This window comes from Notothenia rossii, assembly GCF_949606895.1.
Source record: "Notothenia rossii genome assembly, chromosome: 9".
In the NCBI taxonomy this organism is placed as follows: Eukaryota; Metazoa; Chordata; class Actinopteri; order Perciformes; family Nototheniidae; genus Notothenia; species Notothenia rossii.
The window spans coordinates 67,425,584-67,453,121 of NC_136907.1; the positions used below are offsets into that span (position 1 = coordinate 67,425,584).

The 27,538-nt window shown below is 39.3% G+C and overlaps 1 protein-coding gene across 1 annotated transcript in view; it reads right to left on the minus strand.

Moving 5' to 3' along the window:
* Nucleotides 1-18,294, minus strand: part of LOC307019759 (corticotropin-releasing factor receptor 2) — a 33,604-nt gene extending 15,310 nt beyond the window's left edge. The window contains exons 1-2 of the mRNA XM_079650852.1: nucleotides 18,101-18,294; nucleotides 17,874-17,993 (exon numbers count right to left, since the gene is read on the minus strand). Coding sequence (XP_079506978.1) covers nucleotides 17,874-17,993; nucleotides 18,101-18,221 — 241 coding nt within the window. The 5' untranslated portion in view covers nucleotides 18,222-18,294. The remainder of the gene's footprint in view (nucleotides 1-17,873; nucleotides 17,994-18,100) is intronic.
* Between the last annotated feature and the right edge of the window lie 9,244 nt (nucleotides 18,295-27,538).

The following is a 27,538-nucleotide window of genomic DNA, read 5'->3' on the forward strand; positions in this document are numbered from 1 at the left end:
GTAAACTACAAAAACAGCTGAGACAGCACATAAAAAATGCCAATATGACAAGGGTTTATGCCAAAAGGAAATTAAATGGGTGGTCACTTGTTGAGTTGGTGCGGAGTCTGCAAACTGCAACCAATAAATCCTATTCAATCAAACCGTGCATCATCATGTCATTAACATGTGCTTAAGTTGCTTCTAATTATACTCTTTCCTGCAGTAAATTAGTCATAGGGCCACTGAGATATTTTCCTATAAAATATGTGAACGGATGAAAGAATAAATATGTCTGTCTCATTGTTCAGAAAGCTGCTCATTGCTTATTCTTTCCCCTCTGGGTTCATGAGTTTAGACAGGCTGTAATATTTTTATTTACTCATTCCGTCTCAACGAGTCTTGCATATAACAACCCATATGGTGAGCTAACCATTCACCTTAGAAATACCTACAGGGACGCTTGAAGCTACGGCAGCCGCAGAAAAAATATCCTTTGAGTGCAAATTAATGTTATATAATTTGACATTTCATTTGGAAAGAAGAAAACTGCTTGTGGCAATCTAGAAACAGAGAAGGAGTCGATTTATGGCAAAACCCAGCGTATTATATAGACGATGCTTAGTACTCCTCATCCTTTGACGAGGAAATGTTGAACGCAGAGTGGTAAATCAGAGTCTGTTAAACCGCCAAAGCCCTTCATTGAGTGGGACTTATACACGTATCCCCTACGGTGCAGTAAAAAAGTCAATTGAAATACTCTCTTAAAACACACTGCCTCAACATGTTCATTGATCAGGTGCCAATTGGCATTTAGAGAGTTCTTGTGCAGTGTAGGCGACCGTGATGAGACAGCTAATGTCTCATGCATGGTTTGAACATGAACGATAGGCAAATAGTATCGTCTTATTTCATTTAAAGAATACGTTACTTCTTTAAACTGCAAATGACGATACTTGATGTTCAATTGGGGCCATTATGGAATCGATTGTGGTGCAATGGAGAAAAAGAAACCCTTCACATTGTAATGTTTCACTGTTAGTGGTGATTCAACATGTAGATTTTTGCTGCCGTTATATTGAGCTGCATTACACAATACTGCAAACACATTTGACTAATGTAAAAGGTGAACTAAGAGCACTTAGACATAATAATAGGCTTCATTATAGGGATTGACATGTTGTTCTTTGTATGTACTGTATATGTATTGATGTGTTTGCACTTGTTACCAATGGATATACTTATGGTTTTAGTACTTTTTAAATGCTTAATATACAGTTATAGGTCATTTATAAAAACAAAGTTGATTTATTTTATTTATTTTTTGGGCATTTTTAGGCAGAATGGCCCTTCCTTTGTCATATTAGCTCTTTCCATTTACAAAATATTTCTACAGATGAGAGTTTGACATCCGACCTGACATCGCAAAAGAGCTGCAGAGTATTATACATCATTTATTATCATTAACAATTACAGATTGGATGGATTTAAAAATAAAAACTAGCATAAAATATAATGTAAAAACATATAACACTGCACCATTAAGTTGTCCAAGTTAATGTTACAGTAGCAGTGCTTTCCAGATGAAGTTCTCCAGGCAATGATCACACCGTGTTTGTGTTGCAGAAACAGAGGAAGGGGAGCAGGTTGAGAGTTCCGTTCCTGTGAGCTATTCCACCGAGGCAGACTAATTCAAGGCACTGGTGCGGGGAGCGCACATTTCTGCCTAACCATCTGTGCTTTACGCATGATAAAGCTATTCTCTCACATTTTGGTTTTAACCTGTTAAGCCCCAAGGTCCCCCTCAGCAGGTCCTTTTTATTTATTTTTCACGACACTGTGTCTCAGCCGATCTTAATATTTAAGATCCTAATAATGTGTTATACCAGATTAACGGGAATAATCTCAGCTAACTGACGATACAAACCATTTTTACCAAAACAAAACACAAGTCTCATAAGAGGCACCTAAATGACCCCTGAGCGAAAAATGCTAACGCACTTTGGCACAGAACTCAAGATAAAAGATACCCTTATCAGGGTAGCCAACTCTCACGCATCTGGCGTATGACACACGCTTTCACTCTCAATCTCACGCTCTCACGCTGCCCAAACTATTCTCACGCCAAAAAGAAGTTGAACCGGCGATCGTTTTTGGTTGGTTATTTACAATGTTGAGTTGACAGCTGCTCAAGCTGTCGATCCGCTCCCTCCCCGCCCCCACCACTCTTACAACGTTAACAGACAGCAGAGCAGTGGGAGCCGGTTGGTCAATCCCCGACCCGTATTGCGCATGCGCAGATCTAACATCCAGTAGAAATGATACAAAAGTAAAAGTCTGCTGCTTATTGTTCTACTAGGCCAAAATAGAGTCAAAGAGTATATGAGAGTGCGTTAATGAATATATTTGGCAGTTTGGAGTAAGTCTGTAGATTTGTTTGTGTGTGTTTCATGTATAGGCCTCTCACGATAATTAATTTTGTTGGATACATTTTCCCGGAAATGATTGCGATAAACGATAATATTGTCGGCACCGTTGTATGACCATTTTAGACCACTGACATAATGATAATATATAATAATAATTCAAGTACTGTGGTGACCACCTATTTAACCACTGGGACATAATTCAAACTTGGAACTACAGTTGCGGCTATTGTTCCCACACGGACATGTTATGTGTTATCTATATATAATGTGTGCCCTCCTGGGCTCTTTCTCTTGTCGACCCGGGCTGCAACCCGACAACATTTCCAATTCTGCTCTCTATTAAAGTACCTTTTCACATCTCCATTGCACCGCCTCCGACTCCCTATCTCTCTGCACTACAGTACATCCTTTCAAACTGCTAGTCACATCCTCATGTGAATGGCAATTTATCGAGTTCATTTTTATTTATCGTACGATAAGTCAATGAATTGCTTATCGCGACAGGCACACAATAAAACAGTGGAAACAAACATGTGTTTGACTTTCATAATAGTGAATGAAACTTTGTGCCCTTTATAGTCTGTGTCCAATATTGTGTATTTGTATATATTGTATATATATCCTATGCTAAGGTCCCGCTGCTGACACGATAGCAGTCATTTAGTGCGCATATGTGTAATTAAACTCATGATATCAAAATCTCACTCCAGCCAGGTACCCAAAGTTGGCAACCCTGCTTACTTATCGTAGCTGCACATACAAAATATCCGATTAAAGCTGAGGTTCCACAGATTGTTTAGGTATATATATCATCACTGAGTGATCCGAACTTGCGACAGGGGAAGCAAACACAGACATCACAACACCTACCTTTACGGAGCTTTTACGGGAGATCGTCTCACCGTAGCTGTCAATCTGATCAAAAGACTTGTTCAATGGCATTAAAACGAGAAAAAACGCGGCTGAATCGGTTAATCCATAGGTTGATCATGTTTCTGTGTAATATTTGTATTTATTTATAATCCATAATTCAATTTTTATGTACAAATCGGAGAGTAAAAGTTAGCTGCTAATGGTAGCCACCAGAGTTATCGCAGCTTCCGGTCTTGGCTATGCGGCAGTCTAACACACACACATTACCAAATAAGGAGTATGTGGGAGTTCCCTTCGATTCCATTGGCTCTGACGGTTAGAAAGAGATGTCAATCAGCAAAATCGAGCAAGGGGGGCCAGAGATAGGTGAAATCCACCCAAAGGACCCCAGAAGTGGGGTTTTTTTTGCTAAATCTCTCTATAAAGGTCAAATTTCACTTGTTTTGCATCAATCTTGATACAGAGTGCTTATTATATGTTGTAGTTTGGATTCCTAAAGATTTTAGTCTACCATCCCACCATTCAAGGGTGGTTTTCACTATAAGTAATTTCTGGGATGCACATATGTACATGCAAACAAACACCATATGGTTGCTTAAGGATTGGAAGATTGTTTGTCAAAAGAGAAAAAAGGTTATTGGAATAACATAAGCTTAGCATTGATTGGTTGTCGATGCATAAATGGCACCTCAATTGGGGATTAATTCTGTAATATATTTGCAATAGAGCAACAATTCTGTGTCTTTGCTGCTGCTGAGCTTGACCTGTTTCTTTCAGGTTTTTGGGATAACAACCGTGGGACCTGCTAACATGCCAAAAGTGAAACACAGTACAAGAATTCATACTTAAAGGCTGTGTCTCTCTTTCTGTCATTGGATTTATCTGTACTGAAGTTTGTCATCTGTCTCTTTGATTTAGTGATGAATAAGAAAATACATGACATGACAGCTACAACAATCCTTCCTCAAAGTACCACAATGCAGCTTACCACTTACCAATTGTTGTTTTAAATAGAGAGCAAAACCTGGCATTTCTATTTGGATGAATTTCAAATTGTAATAAAGATGAATGGCTACAATATTACAAAGTCCCCACATGCTTCAAACACTCCACCATTGTTCCTGTCCCCAAAAAGACAAAAATCACCAGCCTCAACGACTACCGCCCAGTAGCACTCACCTCCATCATTATGAAGTGCTTTGAGCAGTTAGTCAAAACCTTCATCACCTCCTCCCTCCCTGACTCTCTGGACCCCCTGCAGTTCGCCTACAGAGCAAACAGGTCCACAGACGCCATAGCCCTCACCATCCATACTGCCCTCTCACACCTGGACCAGAGTAACACATATGAGAGAATGCTGTTCATTGATTACAGTTCAACACAACCGTCATCGGCCAGATCATAGACGGCGACGAGACAGCGTACAGAGAGGAGGTTGAAAACCTGACATCTTGGTGCCAGGATAACAACCTCCATCTCAACGTCAGCAAAACCAAGGAGCTGATTGTGGACTACAGGAAGCAGCAGTGAGGGACACGCCCCCATCGCTATATGGGACTATAGAGAGAGTCAGCAGCTTCAGGTTCCTCTGAGGACATGACATGGACTCTTCACACTACCACCATCACCAAAAAAGCTCGACAGCGGCTCTTCTTCCTCCGCAGGCTGAGGAGGTTCAACATGAACGCCAGGATACTCTGCACCTTCTACAGGTGCACCATAGAGAGTATCCTGACTGGCTGCATCACGGCCCTGCACCGCCCTCAATCGTAAGGCTTTACAGAGGGTGGTGAAACTGCACAGAACATCACCAGGACGGAGCTGCCATCCATGGAGGACCTTTACTCCCAGCGGCTCAGGAAGAAAGCCCACAGGATTACAAAAGACCCCCATCACCCCAGCCACAAACTGTTCTGTCTGCTGCCGTCTGGCAGGCGGTACCGCAGCATCCGGACAAAAACCACCAGACTCAGAGACAGTTTCATACCACAGGCAATAAGACTGCTAAACACCTGAACTTTGAAACAACATCCACAACATTCATCTGGCTGCTACTTAGAAATGATTATGTATCTAATATATTGCATATAGGCCTACACTCTTATTGCACTATTTTCACCATTTCACTTTTTTTTTTAAACTATTTTTCTTTTTCTATTTACTTGCACTATATTTTTCTGTTTATCTGTTTAATTGTGTTGCACTTTTGGAGTGAGCCTGTGACCTAAGATTTACATCGTCATAACTAAACTGTAGCTATGTTCGTATGACAAATAAAAAACCTTGAAAGGAGTGCAAGCCGCACACCTGAACCAGTTACATCAACGTTTCCTTCAAGCCATCATAAATGTAGTTCTGTGAGCTGGGGACATATTAAACTAGGTCATATCATAACAGCCTGAGAATATAACAGCTCATTGCAGTTAGATATTTCATTAAGGCAACAGGAAATTAAGCAAAGCTGCATTGTCACATACATCGATGCAGAGGGCACTCAAGGACATTTAGGACTCAAGAGGATACAAACACACAATATGACAACTGAAAGAGCTTAGTTATTTCAAGTTTAAATTATGTATACACTTTGTTATTAATGTATTCTTAATACATCATAACAATACTTAAAAGTATTTGCAGCCTTATTTTTCAGAAGCTCTCAGATGCATTCGCTCCTAATAGCTGCTTTAGGCAACATATTATAAATGTAAGCTCTTCCAAACTTTTAACTCTCCCTGTTGAATCTGTGAATGGGTTTTAAATAACTTTGTACAACTCTTGCACTCTGAAAAAACAAGTACTGTATTTATCCCAGAAATTAGTCAAACTATTCTACTATGCTCCTATGTACAGTGTGAGCTGTTTTTTTATGTTGAACCTAAAGCTCAGGATTTTCAACATTGTAATAAAAGTGTTCTTATAATGTTTTTTTTCATGCTGGTTTTACATTTTCATACTGTACCAATAAAACACCAAAGCAGCGGGAGAGTGAAAGAGAGTCACCAGCAGCCAATAAGTAAACAGAGTTGTGTTACATGTTGGCTTATGTGTCAAAAAGTCTTCTCGCTTAAAATCACAAACAGGAATCCTAGCCGCAAAATATTCTGATTGTCGTTGGTAAGCCATACAGCCTCGTGTATTTGTGCATCAGAACGGCTCTTAATACTCTTGGACTTCCATCACACAGTTACTTTGTCTGTGTCAATGACCTCTCCCGCCCTATTTGTCAAAAGTGTCCTTTTCAAAGGGGAAATAATATTTTTTATTTCTTCACATATTTCATGTATTTATAAACTCATTGGAAAAGAAATGCCTTAAGGGATATGTTTGCCCAAATTACATAACAGAAGACACATTTTGAATTAAATCACATTTGAAAGCAGGAAGTGGGCACTCTTTTGGAGCGGTATGATCAAAAACTCAAATGTGTCTTTACAGTATATGAAGAGAAATGGCCAGACTACCCTTATTTTTTAGGAATCACATATCAATGAACCGGGTGATTCTTGGTTTGGATGATAAAATGTTTCAATTGAGTCTAGCCTGTGAGTCCACAAACATGCCAACATCACAACATTTAATTGCAACTGTTCCCAAGCCCTGGAGTGACCCAGGTTTGAACAAATACAACATGGCAGCTAAACCATTGCAAAAAAAAGTAACATGTCCCGACCTTGTCACATTTGCTACATTTAAAAAATAATTCAGAGGTGCTGATCCTTTTCAAAGCAAAATGTCTCTGAATATACAGCATATTGTCCAAAAACGACTGGATTACCTCAAATACTCTGGGAGGTTAATCTTGAGCAGCTTCTGAAAGCCAAAAAAACAGTGGATCAAGTCAAAACATACATTTCTCACTGATTCCTCCGGGTATGAAAAATCCTCCAATGCTCTGAGACTTTTCAGATTCATTTATTTGCAGTTAATGCATTTGACTTCTGCCAGTAATTAGCACTTTACTGCTTAAAAAGCCTGTTAACTTATGGTCTGCTCTGTCATATTAAAACAAATTTGTTTGTTTTCTGGGATTATTTATGCATCTAGTTATGCCCTTTGAATTTCTCCTGGAAAATTAAATCGTTGCAGTAAGCTTAACAACAAATAAAAAGTTGAGAAATCAACTTCATATTTGAAAAACAGCTTAGTGTATTTGTTTTGTCGTCTTTCACTTTGTGAAATGTTAGCGTCCAGGCTATAAACAGGAAGTGCCCGAGGGGAGAAGGGAGACACTCAAGCTGTCACTCATTGTCATGCACTTCTGTGAATTTTGCTAAAATGTAACTGGCATACATTTTGACATTTAGACACCCCCTGTAGATGTTTTTCGTTATGCATCTTTGGAGCATAACTAAGACAAGTTTAGATTTTAGTTGGATGACAGGAAATTCAATATTTGTACAGGAGCCAAACCGATAAGGGAGAAAGGAACCTGCCAGAGAAGAAATCCCACTGTTGTTTAACTTTTTCCTCAGAGTGACTGTGAGCCTCTGTGGCACGCTCTTCCTCCTGCGATGAGATTCGAGGTGGCAGTTTGAGATGTGTCTCTGCAAATGCTGCACCAGGTTTTTGGCTGCTTGCCAGACCAACCTGCTGCTACCACCTCTAAAGTGACACACAGCATGATGTCTGTCTCTAACTTAGCCACTTAGCAGCAAATATAATACAAAGTCTTAAGCTGAAAGAAAAAAAGAATGAATAAACAGACCATTATCACTGGGTACATGTAAGTGGCTTGGACATTTTTTTTTTTTTTGTGGCCATTACTGATTTTGGATGAAAATGTAATTTCCTTGCTTAATTTCCCCCTGTTGCTTTTATCTCTCTCTTGTCATTCATTCCAACAGCAGTGGGAAATAACTATTCATAAAATGTATGAGCCATCATTTTCCAACAGTGACTGAGATTACATAAAGTCAGAAAAAATGAAAGGAGAGAGGGAAAGCTTTATGACAGGAGATAAGAAATGAAGGCTAATTCATTCACACAAAATCGGAAGCGGTCCAATTGTAAAGTTTAACGAAAAAAACAAAAAGAAAGCTCTTGACAAAATGCTTCAAGCTCCGAGATGGATGGTTCCTGACTTCAGCTCTTCAGTTTCCCATCTGCAGTTTTTAAAAGGCCAAGATGCCAGGGGGAACAATCAGCTTTTATGTATTACCCTCAAACATAAATTGTAGGCTCTTGATCTGGAATTGTTGTCACTTAAGTTGTGAATAAACTCATCAAGCAGAACAAGAGAAACTGCTAGAACAGCCACAAAGTGAAACCAGCTGGCAACCAAAAAGCGCAATCACACACATTCTTATCATAGAATAATCCTCCCTTGTTGTTTCAAGTGTCCTGAAGAGCAGATTTTGTCTCAATGAGACACCTGCAAAAGCCTGGCTTCATTTTGTTAACCTATACACAGCTTTGAGATAACTCATAATACCACCACTTCTGTTTAAAATGATGTACTTGCAAACATATTAGGGTAATTACTTTCCACAATATTTGCAAATGGAATCAAGAACAAAAAAAGCATCCTAGCATAGAATATGTTAATAAGTGACGGCTCCATTACAATCTGTAGATTTCATGTGTCAGTGGTAAAAGACTAGTTTAAAAAGCACTCTGCATGCCATTACCTCTTGATTGTTGTGCTGGAGTGATGTTTATACTAAGAAGCATATTTAATTACTTGTGATATTCCATTAGCACATTTGTGTGCTGCACTGAAAAACATTGATGAATAAATCCTAATTAAACTGAAATACATTTAAATGTTACAGAGAATAACAATAAAGGCATTACAACTGCATGAAGCAATGGTTACAAAACAAAATGCTTACGAAACATAGTGTTTACAGCTTGATTAAGATGTCTAGTGACTTTGCGTGTTTGCATGGCTAAGGGAAAACGATTTGAGTGGAAGCTGACAGCAAAAGTAACCAAGCTTATTTTTAATTTCTGGACAGCAAGGAGACGCTGTGAGAAAAACTGAGGGATCTCAAAAATAATTTTAGCAGTTAGCGGTGAGACACTTTGTACCACCTGGAGCTCCGTCACAGCAGATAGCGGAGAACAGCAACCAGGACAGAATGAAACAATGGCATAAATAATTTGTTCTAGATCTAGAAAGGATAATACAGATTTATTTAACATATTATATGGTAGTAATTATTTGATATGATTGTGCATTTTCTCTCTGTTTAAGTAGTTTTTGTTTCAGTCTTTTAGTTTTATGCCTAACAACTATTCCTAAAATACGGCAAACTCTTCAGTCCCACCTAAAAATGAGGATGTTAAAACTGTCTACGTCAGCGTGTATGCATGTTTGTAAAAGCGTTAACCTGAGTCTCACAGTGTTGTTGAAGAGACTGGTGTTTTTCACTTGATTCGACCCTGAAAGTAAACATTTCTCCACCAAGCTCTAATCTCTCTGGCAGCCTTTCATTCAGCAGGATGGAAAACATGATTGGGGATTATTGAATGTTGTACTTATTGACAAAGGGGTTAAAAATGTGTTCGACAAATAAACCCCTGCGAGCCCCTGTCAATTCAAATCAGCTTCTTGATTGAGACATCAATAAAAGAAACTGCAAAAACAAACACTTAAGTTGGCCCGGTGGTTTGTCACAGACTATCGTGTTGATTTATATTTTATAAAGGAGTGGGAACTAACCAGCTTTTTGTGTGACTTGGAGACCTGGTTGTGTCACAGAGCCGATTCACTGCAACCAGGTGGAGATGATGCATCTTTACAATAACTTGTTTACATTTTGGTTTCATATTTAAACAAACCTTTTAGAGAGTATTCACCAGACTAATGGAGGTTGCTGAACGCTTTGACATTTCTGTTTCATCTCTGATGGAAAAATAGCATATGTCTTTTAACATGTCAATTATAGAAATGGGCCTGAATAATTGCCTTAAGAGGGAAGGAAGGGAACTCTGACTGGCACTCTCGGTACACTTGAAATGGTTCATAGAAATTCATAAACAATAAAGAAGGAGCATGATGAAAATACATGACGCAGGTTCTTTTATTTGCTACTCTGGGGCAAGGCCGGATTAGTACCTCCAGGGGCCCCTTGGCACTGAGCACTCATGGCCCCCCCAACCCATGTACCAACAAGTAACACCATGCCTACCCAATCCTACCAACATGACCAATATTTAGAATTTTCAGTCAATCTGGCATGTCAAATCGCACACCTATTTGTCAGAAGCAGGGACGCAGCCACATATACCTCATTCACATCAACGGTGTTTCAGGGCCGGTTCGGAGCTGGAACTTGAAAAGCACTGGGTTTTCCTGTTCGCACCGCAGCGGAGCAGCCTCTTAGCTCCGGAATCCGGTTCGTTTCAAGCACCAAAAAATTGTCCGGCTAGAGCAAAAGCACCACATACATCACGCTTACGTCGAGGCGGGGCAGGGGCGGGATCAACTCCCGAACAACAACAAAAAGCCCATGTTTTATCCAGTTTGTACACAACGATGGAGAAACTTAACAAGCAGCAGTGGTCCACTGAAGAGACCAGCTACCTACTGGGAAGCTGGTCTTCTGAAGAGGTACAGAGGAAGCTGGAGCACAATCGGCCATTGTTGTTGTTGTCGGTGTCAGCTGTGAGGGGTTTCCGCGCGGTTTGGCTTTATGAAGCAGGCACGCAAACGGTTACGTCATGACACAAACGATGACGCAATGACGCAGCACCAGTCGGGCTCTGGGCTGTGTGAAAAGAGCCGGAGCTAAACCGAAGAACCGGTTCTGAACCTGAAAAGCTCCAGCACGGAGCTTGAACCGGAGTTGCGTTGGTGGGAATTAGGTAATAGTCCAACCAAAGTAGGTCTAGCCTTTTGCCATTTTAGTCAAAAATCACAAGACAAAGATACAATGGATAAGATCTCAAGACAGTGTATGGCTCAAGAAGACCTAGGTAATATCAATCAAAACCTCAGAACAGCACCCCACTTAATGCCAACATATGACTGGCTGGCTGTACAAGTACACAAGGAGTTATATTTGTCACAAACATTGAGAGTTACAAAAGTAAAATATGTAGTGAAATTGTGTGGTTGGGGTGGGGCTGTGATTCGGCTATAGACCGCCGCCGCGTAGTAATAAAGTTGAGCGCATACATAGTACAGTACAGTACAGAGACCTACAGTAATTTGACCCTATGGAAAAGCTGTGTTATTTATGGCGAAGTGTGAGTGTCATTTAAAACAATGTATGATGAGTGAGGTTGTGCCCGAAAAAAAAATTAAAAACGATTTTTTTTTTTTTTCTCTTATCACTGAGGGCCCTCTTTGCTCAAGGGTCCCTGGGCACTTGCCCAGGTTGCCCATATGGTTAATCCGGCCTTGCTCTGGGGTGTATTGCCACTATTGGTGAATACCCGTCTGGTAAACCATTAATGCAATTGAGAGGAATTGCTCTTTTAGAATTGACCCAGCATTACTCAGATGTGTAATCGTGTCATTAGTTTCAAGAATAAGATAATTGACTGAAAAGAAAACTATTTTTCGTTAAGTACAGCAGAAAACCGTTATTATTTTTTTAAAGATCTTCTTCGGTTTTCCTGATAATTTCAAAGGTTGTGGGGTTCATTTCATAAAATTAAGTTTAAGATTACAGCTGGATAACATGTCAGGGGCCTGATGCAGAGTTCAAGGTATTTTATTCAGAATAATTACTTATGGCGGTTTATTGTTGAATTAAGATCATTCCCAAGTTCAGTGTTACAGAAACAAAAAATAGACAATTTCTTTTATATCATTATAACCAAACCAATGTCTCTTTATATCTCAATTTCAAAATAGATAAAGAAAACACACAAAAAAACACAATTTTGTGTACAGCTGTAATCATAGTGAAAATAATGAATGAAAATGGTTAACCAACCAGCATCAAGCTGCAATATCAACATTTCTATCAATCAATCCTCGAATTTCCAAATTGTTGCTTATTCATCTTCTGTTGAATGATTAATGGAAGGATGGTTGAAAGGTAGAAGTTTGATTAAACATATCAGCTTCACGGCAGATGTCTGTGCATCACATCACCAATTGCACTTAATCTCTCTTATGAGTGATGATTACTGAATCAGACAGGCCGACAGAGCCTGAGGAAAAGCTTTTGGGTGAAACTCTACACACAGCTGGGTCTTTTAAGCTTTCCTATTACTCTTTATGCCCTCATGACACATTAGGAATAATTATAATTTTACGTCATAGATTGAAACACTTTTCCCATGTGTTTCCTGTTAAAACTCACAGCTGCATTAAAGTCAGTTGGTGAGAAATAATTATCAGAAAGTGTGCAACAAGTCAGTGGCCCGGAGGGAAACTAACAAGCCAAGCATAGAGGATAGCGTGTCTGGATAATGAGACCATAATACACCGCATTAAACAGCTAAAGCGAATGTTGTCACATTTTGTAAGCACTTTATCCAATCCTTTTATAGCAGCTCACTGCAATAAGAACCATTATCATCTAAATCACGCTCTGTTGTATCCTTCCTGTGGATATATAAATACCACATACAGACCTACCAAGGCTACATTGATATCATCAAATATGGTATAGATCAAATGAAATGTCTGTCTTTTACTGTGTGTGGTGCTTGTTGCTGATTAGGCCCCTAAAGGAACTCTGTGGATAATGGCTGGTCAATTGTTTGCTTCACACATGCTGACCCAAATTTGCTGACTGATTAACTTCTTACACAGTCCAGCCATGGAGAAGTGGATCAAAGGTTTCAAAGAGGTGTACATTCACAGCAGGGGAGGTACTTTAAGATGATTCTGGTGCAATCACAGGGAAAGGAAAAGTAGCACAAATTGTAGCAGCCAGAGGTGCTCTCTGCATGATACAGTGCACAAAGGAAAATGTTTCTCTGTCCTCCAAAGAACCAAAAAAGCTTGCAGGTCTGTTCTCAAATGTCAGCGACTCACATTTTGTAGGAGATTAATCTTTGAAATGGAGAATCTAAATAACTGCAACTTGTACAACTTCTTTTGAAAATACAATCTAGGTTTTTTGATCTCACTCGCACATAATGACAGAAATCAACAAAAATGCACAAATTATCACGGAGAACTTAGAAAAAGCTGCAATTTTCTTGTTTGTTCATTACGCCGGTCTTTCTGTAGTCACTGCTCAATTTCAGTATTATGTTAGCCTCCGGAAGATGAGGTAATGTTGCACCGACTCACCCTCTATTTTAAAAGAAAAGAATCGAGCTGCATCCGAGACAAACCACGCTGCAGCAGCTCTGCTCCTCACTCTGATCCTGATACCCGCCACGGCGCTGATATGTCCTGGACTTTATTAATCCTGATAAGAGAATCAATAAAGTTCTATTGTAGAAACAGCGATTCTGACTTAAAGCTGTGTTGACTAGACAGGTACACTGTGTGCTGATGTCTCCTCTGTGAGAATGACTGGAGAAACACAGGGAGAAGCGTGATTCACTAAATAATCTGAACAGAAAAAGCACATGGGTCACCAAGATATGGCTTGCATTAGAAAAACTGACACGTTGCTGTTGATATTGTTCATCTTTGCTGCATTGAACATCTTGTCTTGCCTGAGGCTTGACGGAAAACACATCACATAAGTGACAAAGCAGAGGCAGTGAATTACCTTAACTCAAACAACTCAACCTCGACTGTGGTGATGTGCATTTCATGTAAACCAGAGAACTGAATAAATGCGCCAAAAAAAGTTTTTAAAATGCATAAACCTCTCCTGAAGGGGCCTGTTAAGTCTGTGAAATGTACGGCTTTTGTAAGAGAATTGGAACATTTTGCTGACATTAGACTACCTCAGTCATTCATTTTCATGTGCTACGAAAAACCTACAAGGTTAAACATAAGATAACATTTATATTCTCCAGTGTTCAACAACTGGGAGTACAATGCATACAGTAGGGGATTTTCTTAGAATATAACATCGTACACCCTGGGTCATGCCTTTCAAATATGCAGGCCCATTAAATGTTTAGTTGTGAGACACTCCAAGAAATGGAAAATAATCTATTGTTAGTCCCTTACTAGGTCAGATACTCTATGTGGCCAAAATTAGACTCTGTCCACACACGCCACTCAGGCTTTTTCTTTACCGCAAAACAGCGTGCTATTGCTTTACATCAGATTATGTTTCTGATTTTAGACTCTGTGTTTAATTGCAACCCTCTATTAACACCTGCCCATGTGATTTCAGGCCAATCTTCTATTTTTGGTCTGACTTATTTCCAGATTTTTTAATTTTAATGTGTCAGTGGATGAAAATGGTGCCGCTTAAGTGACCCAGCAGAATCAAAACACTGGCCTCCATTGTCTCAGCGCCCATGTCACTTGTTGTAAAACCATGCCGCCTACTGTGGCTTAAGTTTGAATTTAGCATGAAAGAGTTTTGTAAACGCTAATACTATCCCACTTATACATTCACACTAATACAGTGAAGATAGCAGACTGGATGTCCTTGAAATATAACATGGACAATTCTATCTGGGGACTTTAATCAAATATGCTCCTTTTTGCTCAGGAGATGGTTAAATATGAACTTGAAAGTCTATCTATTCATTCATATCATGTTTGAATTAACATATAACACTTGCATATTGAGATATAAGGGAATTAAATGAAAAAATGATTATCTAAATTGATAATAAATAACACATTGTAACTTGAAATAATTGCATGCAATACAATTCAAAGATTGCGGTTTCCTTTTTCATATCTTTCAGTTCAATGTGATTAACAAACTGGTAGCCCTTACAGTCGTACGTTTCTCCAACCTTTAAGCTCCATTAAAGCAGAATACAATACAGCCCAGAACAGCGCAAACTGTGCCTTACAATAGTGGAGAATAATGTAATAAGGTCCACTTTGATCCGAAATATGGAATTAAATGATGTGTGGTTATTCCATACAGCTGTTTGCAGGATGTACAGTATGGCCATCTGTTTTGAACTAGGTGAATACATCTATTTCCCAAAATGTTTAACTATTCCAGTAACTCAGACTCCTCTTTAAACCTCCCTTCCACTACTGTAAGTGCCTAAGACACGTTAGCACAATACAGGCAGTAAGGAAGGCATACAATGTTTCATACACTGCAATCCCATCAAACTCCCATAAAGACCTGTATGCATTACTGCCATAATCTATAGAGACTCTAATGCTCGCTCGATAAAAAGTTCATTAAACAGCTCCATGGACTAAATTCTCAACAGCTTCTTAAAATTCCTGTGTGATTCCCGTGTTTTTAATATAAGACAATCGATCCTACACAGCTAAACCGATCAAGTCTGGCTCAGTGGCTCTGACACAGAAAAACATGTAGCAAAGGTCTATAATCTTCCGTTACAGTTGGACAGCTGAAAGTCCCAACACTGCTGTCAGTGTGTGAAACAAGCTGTAAAATACTTTCAGTTATGTCTGATTGTCTGCAAAGTGGGCAAACTGTGAAATCACTTTGTTCCCTGTCTGAAACCACTTCCATAGTGGTCCATGGAAAATGCAATGACATTGAGAGCTCTAATGGACAAGCAAAATAAAATGTGTTCTCAGTTCAATGTCCAAAAGTAAGTTGACACTTAATAATAATAATTACTTTACTCGTGGGCCTGACACAAAGGAAAAAAAACATCTGTCACCTGCGTCATTCCACCTCAGAGCTGCAATCTGTGCAACAATGTGATTTCATTTCCATAAAAGAGCTCGTTTTTTCTTTCATTCTTACAGTATACTCTTTGATCAAATCCATTTAAAATAGAAGGAGCTAATTATGTCATCACCTCCAGCAAACAAAAATGCCATTATGTTGCAATTGGATTTGACAGGCCCATTGTTTGATGGTGAGGTACATTTGACCAACATTTTTAACAACTGCAAAATTGCCACTCCTCAGCCTGTAAAAAATATTAATTCACATCGATCCCCGGGGGGGGGTCAAGTAATGAAGGTATACATCAGAGCAGGTGTTGGCTGCACGTTTCACACCAAGGGAAATTAACCACCAGACACGCCAAACAATATGTAGAAACGGCAGCAGAGCAAAGGGGGAATCAATGCAGTAAGAGGGCATACACAGGGTGTGTGTGTGTGTGTGTGTGTGTGTGTGTGTGTGTGTGTGTGTGTGTGTGTGTGTGTGTGTGTGTGTGTGTGTGTGTGTGTGTGTGTGTGTGTGTGTGTGTGTGTGTGTGTGTGTGTGTGTGTGTGTGTGTGTGTGTGTGTGTGTGCGTGTGTGTGGTGGGGATAAGTAGTTTATAGCAACGGGCACATGAGCTTATTAAAGTGATAACAAGCTTGTTAAATGAGAAATATAGCCTCGGACATGCACTCTCAAACTGTCACCTGCACCCTTTTTGCTTTGATATTTTCTGATGTTATTTGCTGAAATTAAAGCTGCAATTTAATTCTCTGAATGTGTCAATTCAGTTCATCACTCTCATGATTAATACACAAGTTACATAACGTGACACTGCTGGTGACATGGAGAGTTGTGATATGTTCTTCTCAGCACTTGGTGAAACTGTTGGCTGAAACAGACTGAGTTTAGAATTGCTCAGTCTTTCAAGCCAGCTGATAATAAAACCTATCTTAAGCTTATTATTTAAAAAAATATATTTCAAAATGGTCTCTGTATATAGTTCCAGTGACTTTGGCTGCAACCTGGTGTCAAGACTTAATGTGGAGGTGAAGCTGACATCAGCTGCATGCTGACTTAAAACCAGAAACCACACATTCATTTGAACACACCATTGGATTTCCATCTGGTCACGATCACAACAAATAGGCTGATGGCTCGATGGTGACAGGTGTGTTCATGGGTAAGTTTCAATGCCATAAATTAAGCTTCTAAAATGTTCATGTGATGGATTCAGAAAAACATATTTGTCCACCAAGGACCTTGTGAACTCTGTGGAAGATTAAGTGGCCAGAAAATGAAGCTGCCTATAGCCGACAATCCTATATGACCAGATTGCAATGCATTCTGGTCAACTCGATCTGTATTCCATAACAGCCTGCGAAGGTTTAATTTAATTTAATTCTCTCTTCTGTGTCAGATTATTGATAAATACTGAAAATTCATTTTTCACAGTATTTTCAAAAATATAAATGTTCTCAAACTCAACTGCAAACTGCTATCTGATCACAAGAGCAAGTTTGGTATGGTACACAATCTGATGAAACGATCAAATTAGAGAATTATAAATGTAATCACGTCACATTTGAATGATTTTCAAGGGCTTTTAGATATATTTTTCCTAAGCAAACAGCACACATGCTCATGTGATGCAGCTGTTGCAGTGACTCAAGGTGTAATGACCATTATTGAGATTCACTGTCACTCACCACTGCTCTCGACCAAATTTCACATGCAACATCATACAGTGCATAACACACATTAGAGTTTGTTTGCTGAGTGTGTTTGCTTATAGGAGCAGACATTGCATTTTCATCCAAAATAATATTATGCTTTTACTTTTAAATCCAGCACATATGGGAGGATTTTGAGTGCAATATCATGTACGTGCAAAAAAATAAATAATGTTATCCATATAAATAACTTTTGCCATCACGGATTAATGTCTTACTGGTTGTGTTGTACTTCACCCCGTTGATGTACTCGGGGCAGGGTCTCTCCACAATCCTCCCGGTGCTGCTCCGCGGCCAGCATGTTCCAATCTCATCGGTTGTGGCATTGCAAAAAAAACCTTAGGGGGGGAATAAAGTAGAATAAAAAACGCGGAATCTTAAATATTTTCCGGTATCCAAGACCTCTGAATAATTGACAACAAAACCGGAAGAAATTCCATCTTACCATCAGTGCTCAGCAAGGACAATGAAGCGTTCCCCAAAAAAGTGTCTTGGAGAGCATCTACTAAACTACAATTAAGGTCCCCTAGCTCCCCGAATATTATCTGAATAATAGTAGCATCCATGGTGCGATCCGCCGCTTTGGATAATGTTATATGAGTTCCAAGTCCGACGAGAGGCGGACACTGAGCCCAGTGGTGTTCATGGGCTTGTGAAGCTGAGCAACCGTAATGACAAGTAGGGAGCCTTCCTACCCGCTGGGAGCCGGGAGCCGAGTGCCCGGCCAATCACAGCCTCGCAATTTCTCATCCATCCAACGTGCTGCAGCAACCCGGTGGAAGACAGCCGAAACACCGGACTGACCGGATCATGAGCTTTGTCACCCGGACCCATCACACCTGCTATCCAAAATGTCGTGTTCAGTCAAGCGAGAACAGTCCCTGCTGTCAGAAAATGAAGTGAGTTGGAGGCAGCCTCTATAGAATAAACATATATGCAATCCCAGACATGTTGCCTGTGGCTGTACCCTGAACATTTCCTCAAGATATGAGAAATCAATAGATGGGCAAGGTACGAAAAAAGAGAAATTATGAAAGCCTCTTTCAGTCGTCAAAAACTCAGGAGGGGGGTGACACCCAGCAAAGTACCTTATTCTAAAAGGCCTTGTTTTGTGGGTAGATATAACATAATAAAAAAGGTGTGAAGAACCAATCAGCCCTGTTATACAATGCAAGTGCAGCTGCCATTGAATAAGCACTTTAATGAGGACTTTGGTGTGAGCAATTATATCCAACCACAAACTTTTATTAAACACAGTTTTTATTAAACATAACCCACATTATTTGTAACCTTAATGCCATAAATTCAGCTTTCTCAAATGTGCATGGGCTAAATTGAACTAAAGTCTGTGGCAGATTAAGTGGCCAGAAAATGCAACTGCGTGGTCTGTATTTTATAGAAGAGCAGACTGCAATGCATTCTGGTCAACTGGAAACGGTCTCCCTAACATCCCACTTTACATCCGTGAATTCAGTGACTAGCAGGAATTAGTGTGCCATTTATGCAGCCAAGCAGGGAATAGGGTTGTGGGTGCCAGGGTGGTACAATAGATGGAGCAAATATTGTTCAAGCTTGATACCAGCGACTGTATCCCATTAACATTTATTATTATTATTTATCAAAACCAAAATACTTTCCTGACCTTATACTGTAATATACATTTTATTATTTGCCTTACCTAGCATTACAAAGTTTATTTCTCAAAACCACAGTCTATTCTTATCCACTACTGAAAATGTCAAATCATTCATTTCAACTCTCATCCCAGTTTATCTAACATTCAAGGACTCCAGACTGCAAAGGGTTGTCTGGGGACGCTAAATGTAATCTACTGAAGAAACCACAATAATATTTTTTTCACTTACTTCTTCTCAAATCATTTTTAAATATATAATTCATGTCATCGACAAAATCAGATGCAATATTATTGAGCTGCAGGTAATTTGCATATTGTGTTGAATAAAATAGACAGAAAACATGAGGAAATGACTCATAACAGAATGCCCTCGCCTCTTATAGAGAGAAAAAATGAAAAATAAATAGTCCCTTGTACTGTATCTCAACTGCACAGGTGGAAATAGGGGCTTATGAATGTAAATCAATACTTTTTTGTCAGGAAACATAAGCAGAAAGATAAATTCAGTGATTTATTTTTAAAAGTGATCAAGAGTCCAAATGGCAGTGGATGCTATATTGTTGTGGTTTGCATTACTGTTTTGATGCCCTTGAGCAAGGCACCGGACATCCCCCTTCCCCCCTCACTCCCATTGCTCCCCGGGCGCTGTACAATAGCGGCCCACTGCTCCTGGTACTAGGATGGGTTAAAAGCAGAGAACACATTTCACTGTGTGTGCTGTGTGCTCTGCATGTGTGACCATTAAAGAGGGTTTTATCCCTCCCAATTATTCTTCTTCTTCTTCAACACAAATATAAAACAGAACTGTAAACAGATTTACTTTTTCTTTCAACATTTCTTTGAACAGCAAGTGGAGGCAAAAGTGACTGCACCCAAAACAATAAACCTGCTAGCTAACTAGCCTAAACTCAGTAACAGCAGAACAACGTTCTTCTCCACAGCCGCGCGACCTCTGAGTCAGACGTCACTTCCCCCTTTTCTATCCTACGGGTACAGCCGTGGCCGGAACACTTGCAAAGTGGGCCGGTAGGATTTAGGCAAAAAAAAAAGATTTTTTTTTTTTAATTTTATTAAAAAAGCACCGGCCCACCGGGGGAACTCCCGGTATTCCCAATGGCCAGTCCGCCCCTGCTGTAGATTAGAAAAAGCATTTGAGCTCCACACTGTTTCAGAAATAATCCTTGACGTGGTTTGGAACATGATGGCGTTTAATCACGGGAGCATGAGTATCTCGGTAGAATTCCGAGCAGGCACAAGCTCCCCCTCCTCTTTTGTTCAAGCTAAAGACCCAGATCAGCCATTCTCTAACAGGGCTGAAATAGAGGGATATGAGGGGGGATATGAGGGATGTCTAAAAGGCATGATCTGTTTGGTATTTTGAGCAAAACACATCATAGACATGTTTTTTATATATCTGAGACCCATAATATATGCCTAAAAATAGCATAATAGGAGACCTTTAATACACCCAACCAGCCACTACTCCCTAAGTAGTGTAGTGATATTTAAACAGCACTATGCTATTTCCACCTTTGTTTCCGAGAACAGTGAGTTATTATTTTCACAACCACAAAAGGTTGGTTGGCAGGGAAAGGTAGATATAAATTATTTAAGCATTTGGATAAATAACAGTTCATGTTGCTTTTTGAAGTGATGGCAGTCACCTTTAATCACAGATATATTTTTGGCACACATTCTGGTTTACAACTGTCAGGCAACGCTGAAATACAAACAACATATTTCAGTGTGACTATGTCACCACACACTGAGTGATGCATTACTTTTTTAATGGAGCAGAGCCTGCTTTCCCTATTCAGTAACAATTACTCTAGAAGAATGATTGTTTGTGCTCTCCTGATTAGCATTAATGGCTTATTTGTGATTTAAAATGTGAAAACAATTATGACCAAAATGAAAATGATGAGCAGCCTTATTATGTTTTCCCCCAAAAAATGCTGAATACAAGTGATGCTCCTCTCTAATGATGAACTGCTGTGATATATTGAGTGTACATTTAGCTTGGGTATGCAGTTTGTCAGCCTGCAATCCACTCAAACACCTCCCTGCAATTCTGTTTGATTTAAGAGTTTCAATATGTGTTGATGAAAACCCTTCTGCGTTAAGTGGTATACAACACAATACATCAATGGGGCAAATGGATAAACACTTGTCAAGTCAGGAAATGTGCAGTTTGTCATTTTTCTTCTCTGAAAGGAGACCTTTACTCAGATGTCCTCAACTGCCAATTTCTGCATAAAAGCACAATAGACTCAAAAAATGTATATCTGGTGACAAAAGAAATTCCCCTTTTTACCATTTGCCTATATATTTTTCTTTTAAATGACAGAAGATATAATATACATACAATTGTAAAAGAAATACCAGTGCATAAAATATAAAAAAACTATGGCTCTTAACATTTTAAAACTGTCTAATAAAAAGTGTCTGGACCTATACATGTGCCTCATAACTGAGTCTAATATTGTGGCTGTTTACCTGTTAAATTTGAGACCTGACCTTTTCACCAGTGCGATGCTTTCTCTCTGAGGAGCTTCTTCCACATGCAGTATCTCATTTCGCCTCGCTGTGCTTTCCGATCACGTCCTCAGAGATCTGTAACACACCAGTGCAAGGTCCAGCATCTGGATGTTAACTTGACCATGTAAAGAACTATGTGATAATTGCCCGGCTATTAATAGAAAACAGAGAACTTAATGAATTCTCTGAACTAAAATGTTCAGTGAAAATAGGATAAAGGAATGTTCTTATAATGGTTTATTCTGCTAGCATTTTCCTTTCATAAAAAGAATATTTCTTTACTGTATGTTGTCACATAATATATCCATCTTATGTAGGTACAATTGAGCAGAATACTCCAAACCTCTTTCTTCTTCACCTAAAGACAGTTAATAACAAGTCAAGCATTATGTTCTCGAAAACAAAAACAAAAAATATTGGGGTGTGGAGGGCCATTAAACATTCTGACAGTCTTATCCCTTCCCCCAAGTATCTAACAATATCATGGCCAGCATAAGAAAGGGTTCAAATACAGCCACACTTACTTTGATAGCTGCTAAATAAACATATAACCGGCCCCAAAGGAGTCAAAAAGGAGGAGACGTTTAGGAATTTATTGGGGAAATAATAAAAACATATTAGAAACTGTTCATGGAATCTATCTGAAATTCAAATTGTGCTTACTTCTTCATTTAAGCATAAACAGTATTGTCCAGATCCAGTCTTATTATTGCTACGTAAGGCAACTGTCAATCACTAAAATGAGGAACTACTTCCACAGTGCATTTGTCAAATAATGTAAATGTGTGTAATGTGTAAATGTGGCTGTAGGATTTCAGATGAAGGGAAAGACAGTATTTCTCCCCCGCTGGTTAGCTGACATTACATGACAAATACAGGGTGTTTGCATGTTTTTAGTCTACTCTGTGATGGAGCATATGAGCTGAGATGAGGGACATTTTATCAGGGTTGCCTGGACCCAAGATTATATGAGCCTCAGATGTTGGATGTGTATCTCGACATCTAAAGGCCTTCAAGCCTAATAAACCCACATAACTAAAGCTAGCCACGGGTCGTGTGCTGATTTATAAAGGGTGTTGATTTTATGTGGGATTTCTCTGGTGATTCGGAGCCTTAGGGTGTTTGATGACTCAGGTAATATAAGTACTGGCTGCAGATAAGAAGCCTGTTTGTTCTGGCTGGGGATGACTAATCGGATGTACAGTGGACCCAGATTTAACTTGTGATTATTTTTGGTTATCGCTTTTTTCTCCTTGTCGATACAGTTACAAAGCATCTGAAGTGCTTGCAATAAAAAGGAACAATCCTGTTTTTTTTTTTCTGTTCCGTTCAACACTGGCATGTTGACAGCCCTTTGACGGAAATCCTTCACCCGCTGAGTTGACCTTATGTGAATGAATGTCATTTCTGCAAGTGAGCCTTTTTGCTAAATAAAAAAGGGTTTTTCTCTCTTCTGTTGGCAAGTGCAGTGCGAAAACGACACCAAATAAAAATGTCAGATCATGGGGTATAGTGCAGAGAGCAAACACTGCAGAGGCAACAGAAGGGAGAACACAAAGTGCACCTTCAAGTCTCTGAATAATCTACAAAACAAAAAGAATACAAATGAGACCCAACAAAACAAGAAAAAAAAAGCCATAGTGATAACATATTGTGCAAACTATGGAGAGCCAACACAGCATTATACTGAATATGTCAGGATTTGATTTAAATGGGACATAGTACTTTATTTATTGTTTAAGGGTTGTTGAGGCTCCATCTTATTTCACCATCTCCTCATGAGATGACCCACCTATTGCCCATTTCTAAGTCTTTATTTCTAAGTCTTTATTGTTATGATTTTGTATATATAGTACAGCTACTCTACTTTACTCTACCCAATGATATGCATTCAATGTAACCGCCTATAATGTATTACCATGTGCTGTATGCTTAGGCTGAATGTTTGTAATTTCTTGGTTATTTCTTCCGATGTATGTGTGTGAATGTTGTTTGTATGTTGTACTTGTTTGTTATTTGTTTTCTTGGGACCCCCTTGAAAACGAGGTGATTCACCTCAAGGGGTTTATCCTAATAAAGAAATTTGAATATATAGTATGCTCATTTCCAGGTTCATAGCGCTTTAATGTATAACATCTAATTTCTGTCTTCACAATGTGTGTCTGAATATACGACCCTCTGAAATGTTTCTTTTTAAGGTTCCCTTTGTCTTACTGGGCTGTAAGGCACTCGAGAAACACAAATGTAAGTGCACAAGCTCTGAAAAACTGATGATATGAAACTGATATTTCTCTTTAACATGGCTCCCCCCACAGTATAGAAGCTTGGCATGTCTGCCGGGTTTAGTTTGAACTAATGTACTCAATGAAATGACAGCTGCATACTCAGTTGCACAGGCCTCCAGGTGACTTAATGACATCTTAAAGCTGCGACAGTGCAGCTCAGCAGTCACATACTGAGCCCCCGCTCAGGTGGCACATGTGATAAGCTCTGTTCATTATAGTGATTTCACTTCCAGTAATTTTGGCAGGATGTGAGCAGTTTTGCCGATCTGTTAGTTCCCTGCTGCTGCCAGAAATCACCCACCCCTACGAATCATCGTGCCTCAAAATGACATGTCTCCCAGGGGAAAACCTTTGACCTCTCTCTCTAAACAGTGGCATTGCTTCAATAAAGCAGTGGTTAAAATGAATGGCTAGAGATATAAAGACCAGCATGACCATTAATTGATGCCCAGGCGGCAGGCGGGCCACTGTACTGCAATTAATATGCTGAACTAAATGAATAGTTGTCACTCGTATCTTAGAAAACATCCTCCCACATCACACAGCGAACTCCACTTCCCCGCTGAGCCATGACGAATGCAGTGTGTTATCACTGTCCATGCATTGTTAAGGTTGAATGGAAATCCCATAGGTCCAACATTTTTCTGCTAGAGATCATTGCAGTGGGCTGAGCTCAAAGGGAGATGCTGCAAATCCTGCTGTTGCTCTGTAGATAAACATGCAGCTTTGTACAACTGAGGCTGCTTTATGTCTCGCGTAACTAAGCCTGTTTTTCTCACCTGGCCACATTGTGAGTAAGAACATCTTTGCATGCTGATGATTCTGGTTATAGTACATATATCCATGCTGACAAGTTATAAAAAGAATATGCAGAACATTTATTTTTTCACCAAGTTGTTCTGGAAAACCAGCCTGCAGTTTTTCACTTACACAAAGAAATGAAAAACATAAGTTCAAGGGAAGGAAGGTGGCAACCGTCTGTGGGTACAGGAGGAAGTCTATAATGAGACCGGTCTAACTCTGTGGGTGGAGAGTGAACATTCACTCACTCCCTCCAGCTTTCACCAAAGACATGTACTCCTGAGTTCAGCTCAGGCTTTTACTCGTCAGTTGTGTCTATTTATGTGCATGGCTGCCCTCAGGAGTGTGTGTGTTTGTGTATTTCAATGCATTTTGTTTCCCATGTGAGGCTAATCCAAGTGGTTATTTTCACAATGTGGGGCTCAAGTGGAAGATTTGGAATGACTTTTAGTTGTTTGCGTTACTGCCAGGCCTCTTGGGACTCCAAAGTGTGAGTTATTACGAGGAAAATAAGAAGAGACTCGTCAGCTAAAGTCTTTGTTTTTTGTAGCCTCTGTCTGAGTGCATGTTTTTTTTTATCTTTGAGTAGGACGGAGAGTATGCAACACACCTGAATTGATCTATTTTGCCTGTCAAAATTGTTTTCTTGGAATAAATCCGCACATCAGTGCTATCTGAGTTGTTAGTGCAGACAACAGAAATTGCCATTTAGTCTGGTCCCGCACAACAGCAGTAGTATGCAGGACAGGTATGCTTCACATCAAATATTCCAAACATGTTTGAACGAGCATTTGCACAATAAAATATGTTAATTTGTTTAAATCAAACAAGAAATCATATTTATATTCTGTGTTTATGTGAGAGCAATGTTTGGGATTGTAGCACTGTATCAAATAAAGCAGCTTTGAACACCTTTCAAAGGCATAGTGCTAACCATACTTTCACTACCTGTGGTTTGAAAAGAAAGCTGAGCAAGTCAAGGACACCAAAAATATTCAAATCAGGAGAAATTGAACAAGTTGATGTTTTGAAATGTTGTTGCACATGTCAAGTATTTTACATTCAAAACACTTTTACCTTTTAGGGGGCTAGTCACACTTTTAGCTTTGAAGACATGTCTCCAGGGAGTCTGGAAGTGGTTGAAGAGCAAAAAAATAGACAGGCTGAGGATCTCTCTTGAAGCAACAGACAGCTGGTTCGGATGAAAACAGTCATAATATCACACCACCTCTGAGGTATTTGAATCCTTTTGAGGTAAACTAAATATAAATATTATGTGCATAATTATTAAATGCTTTTTGGTATTCTGTTTTTTATTGCTCTGCTTGGCTTCTATCTACACTCTGCATGTGTAATTTTGAGTGACTGTCATTAAATCAAAGCCCATAAAAGAAGACATTAGGTTGAACAGCAGAGGACTATTTTATTAGGTTTGTTTCAATTATGTTGGGTTCAGTCATCAATTGAATTGGGAAAATATTTAAAGGTGACCTATCATGCGAAATGCACTTTTTCACCTATTTTATACATGAATATTTGTCCCCGGTGTTCCAGGAAACTCACCAAGTTTCAGAAAACACAACCCTCTTTATTTTCCTCCATGCCCAAATCAAAAAAAAAAAAGGCTGCAACAGATCTGATACAGACTGATCCAGATTTGAACACTTTTATGTCGTCACAGAAGTTGCGCTACGGCTATTGGGCCAACTCCACCAATCAGGAGGAGACAGCCACGGACATTGCCGTTCGAAAGCGCTGGAGACGCTGTAGTACATATTTCAGGCCACCAGATGGTGCTGTTCTCACTGAATCCGAGTGTGAAAGGCAGTGTGAAATTGAGCGAAATGAGGAATGGCTAAAATGCATGATCTGTTTGGTATTTTGAAAAATGAAAAGTATAAATATGCCTTATATAGGTATGGTCCTACACTATATTATTCAAATATAACATGATAGGTCCACTTTAAATATTCGACATTTCAAGCATATGTAAATCGTGAATTAAAAATAATCTGAATATAGCAGGCTAGAAAAAAAACATCATCAAACAAATTATTTTGATATTAATTTCTAACCTACTTTTATAATTTTTGAATCATAAATCAGATTTATGATTCGAAAATTATAAAAGTAGGGTAGACATGTGGAGATTATCGGACTGAACAAAACGTGATCCGTCTCTTACAGTAAATGTCTGTCAACCACAGACCTTATTTCGAGCTATTTTCCAAAATCCTATGGAGAAATTGCATTGTTTTATTGCCGAAGGAACCAATGCGCAGCTTACTTCCGGGTTTTAGGACGCGTCACTGTGGCACTCTATTCCAGCCCTGTTTGGGCCCTTAGCTTGAAAAACAAAAAAAGAGGAGGTGGAGCTAATGCCTGATCAGAATTCTACCGGAGATAAAGTTACATTCTGCTGTGATAAAACGCCATCTTGTTCTAAACCACATCAAGGATTATTTCTGAAACAGTACGGAGATCAAATGCTTTTTCTCATTGTGGGTTTATCACAAGGTGAGTTCCTTTTTTTATTTCCTTCTTTTTAAACACATGTGCTCTACAGTACAGGTTAGCTCTGAGTGTTAGCGAGGCTTGCTAATGTAAACACAGATCATGTTAC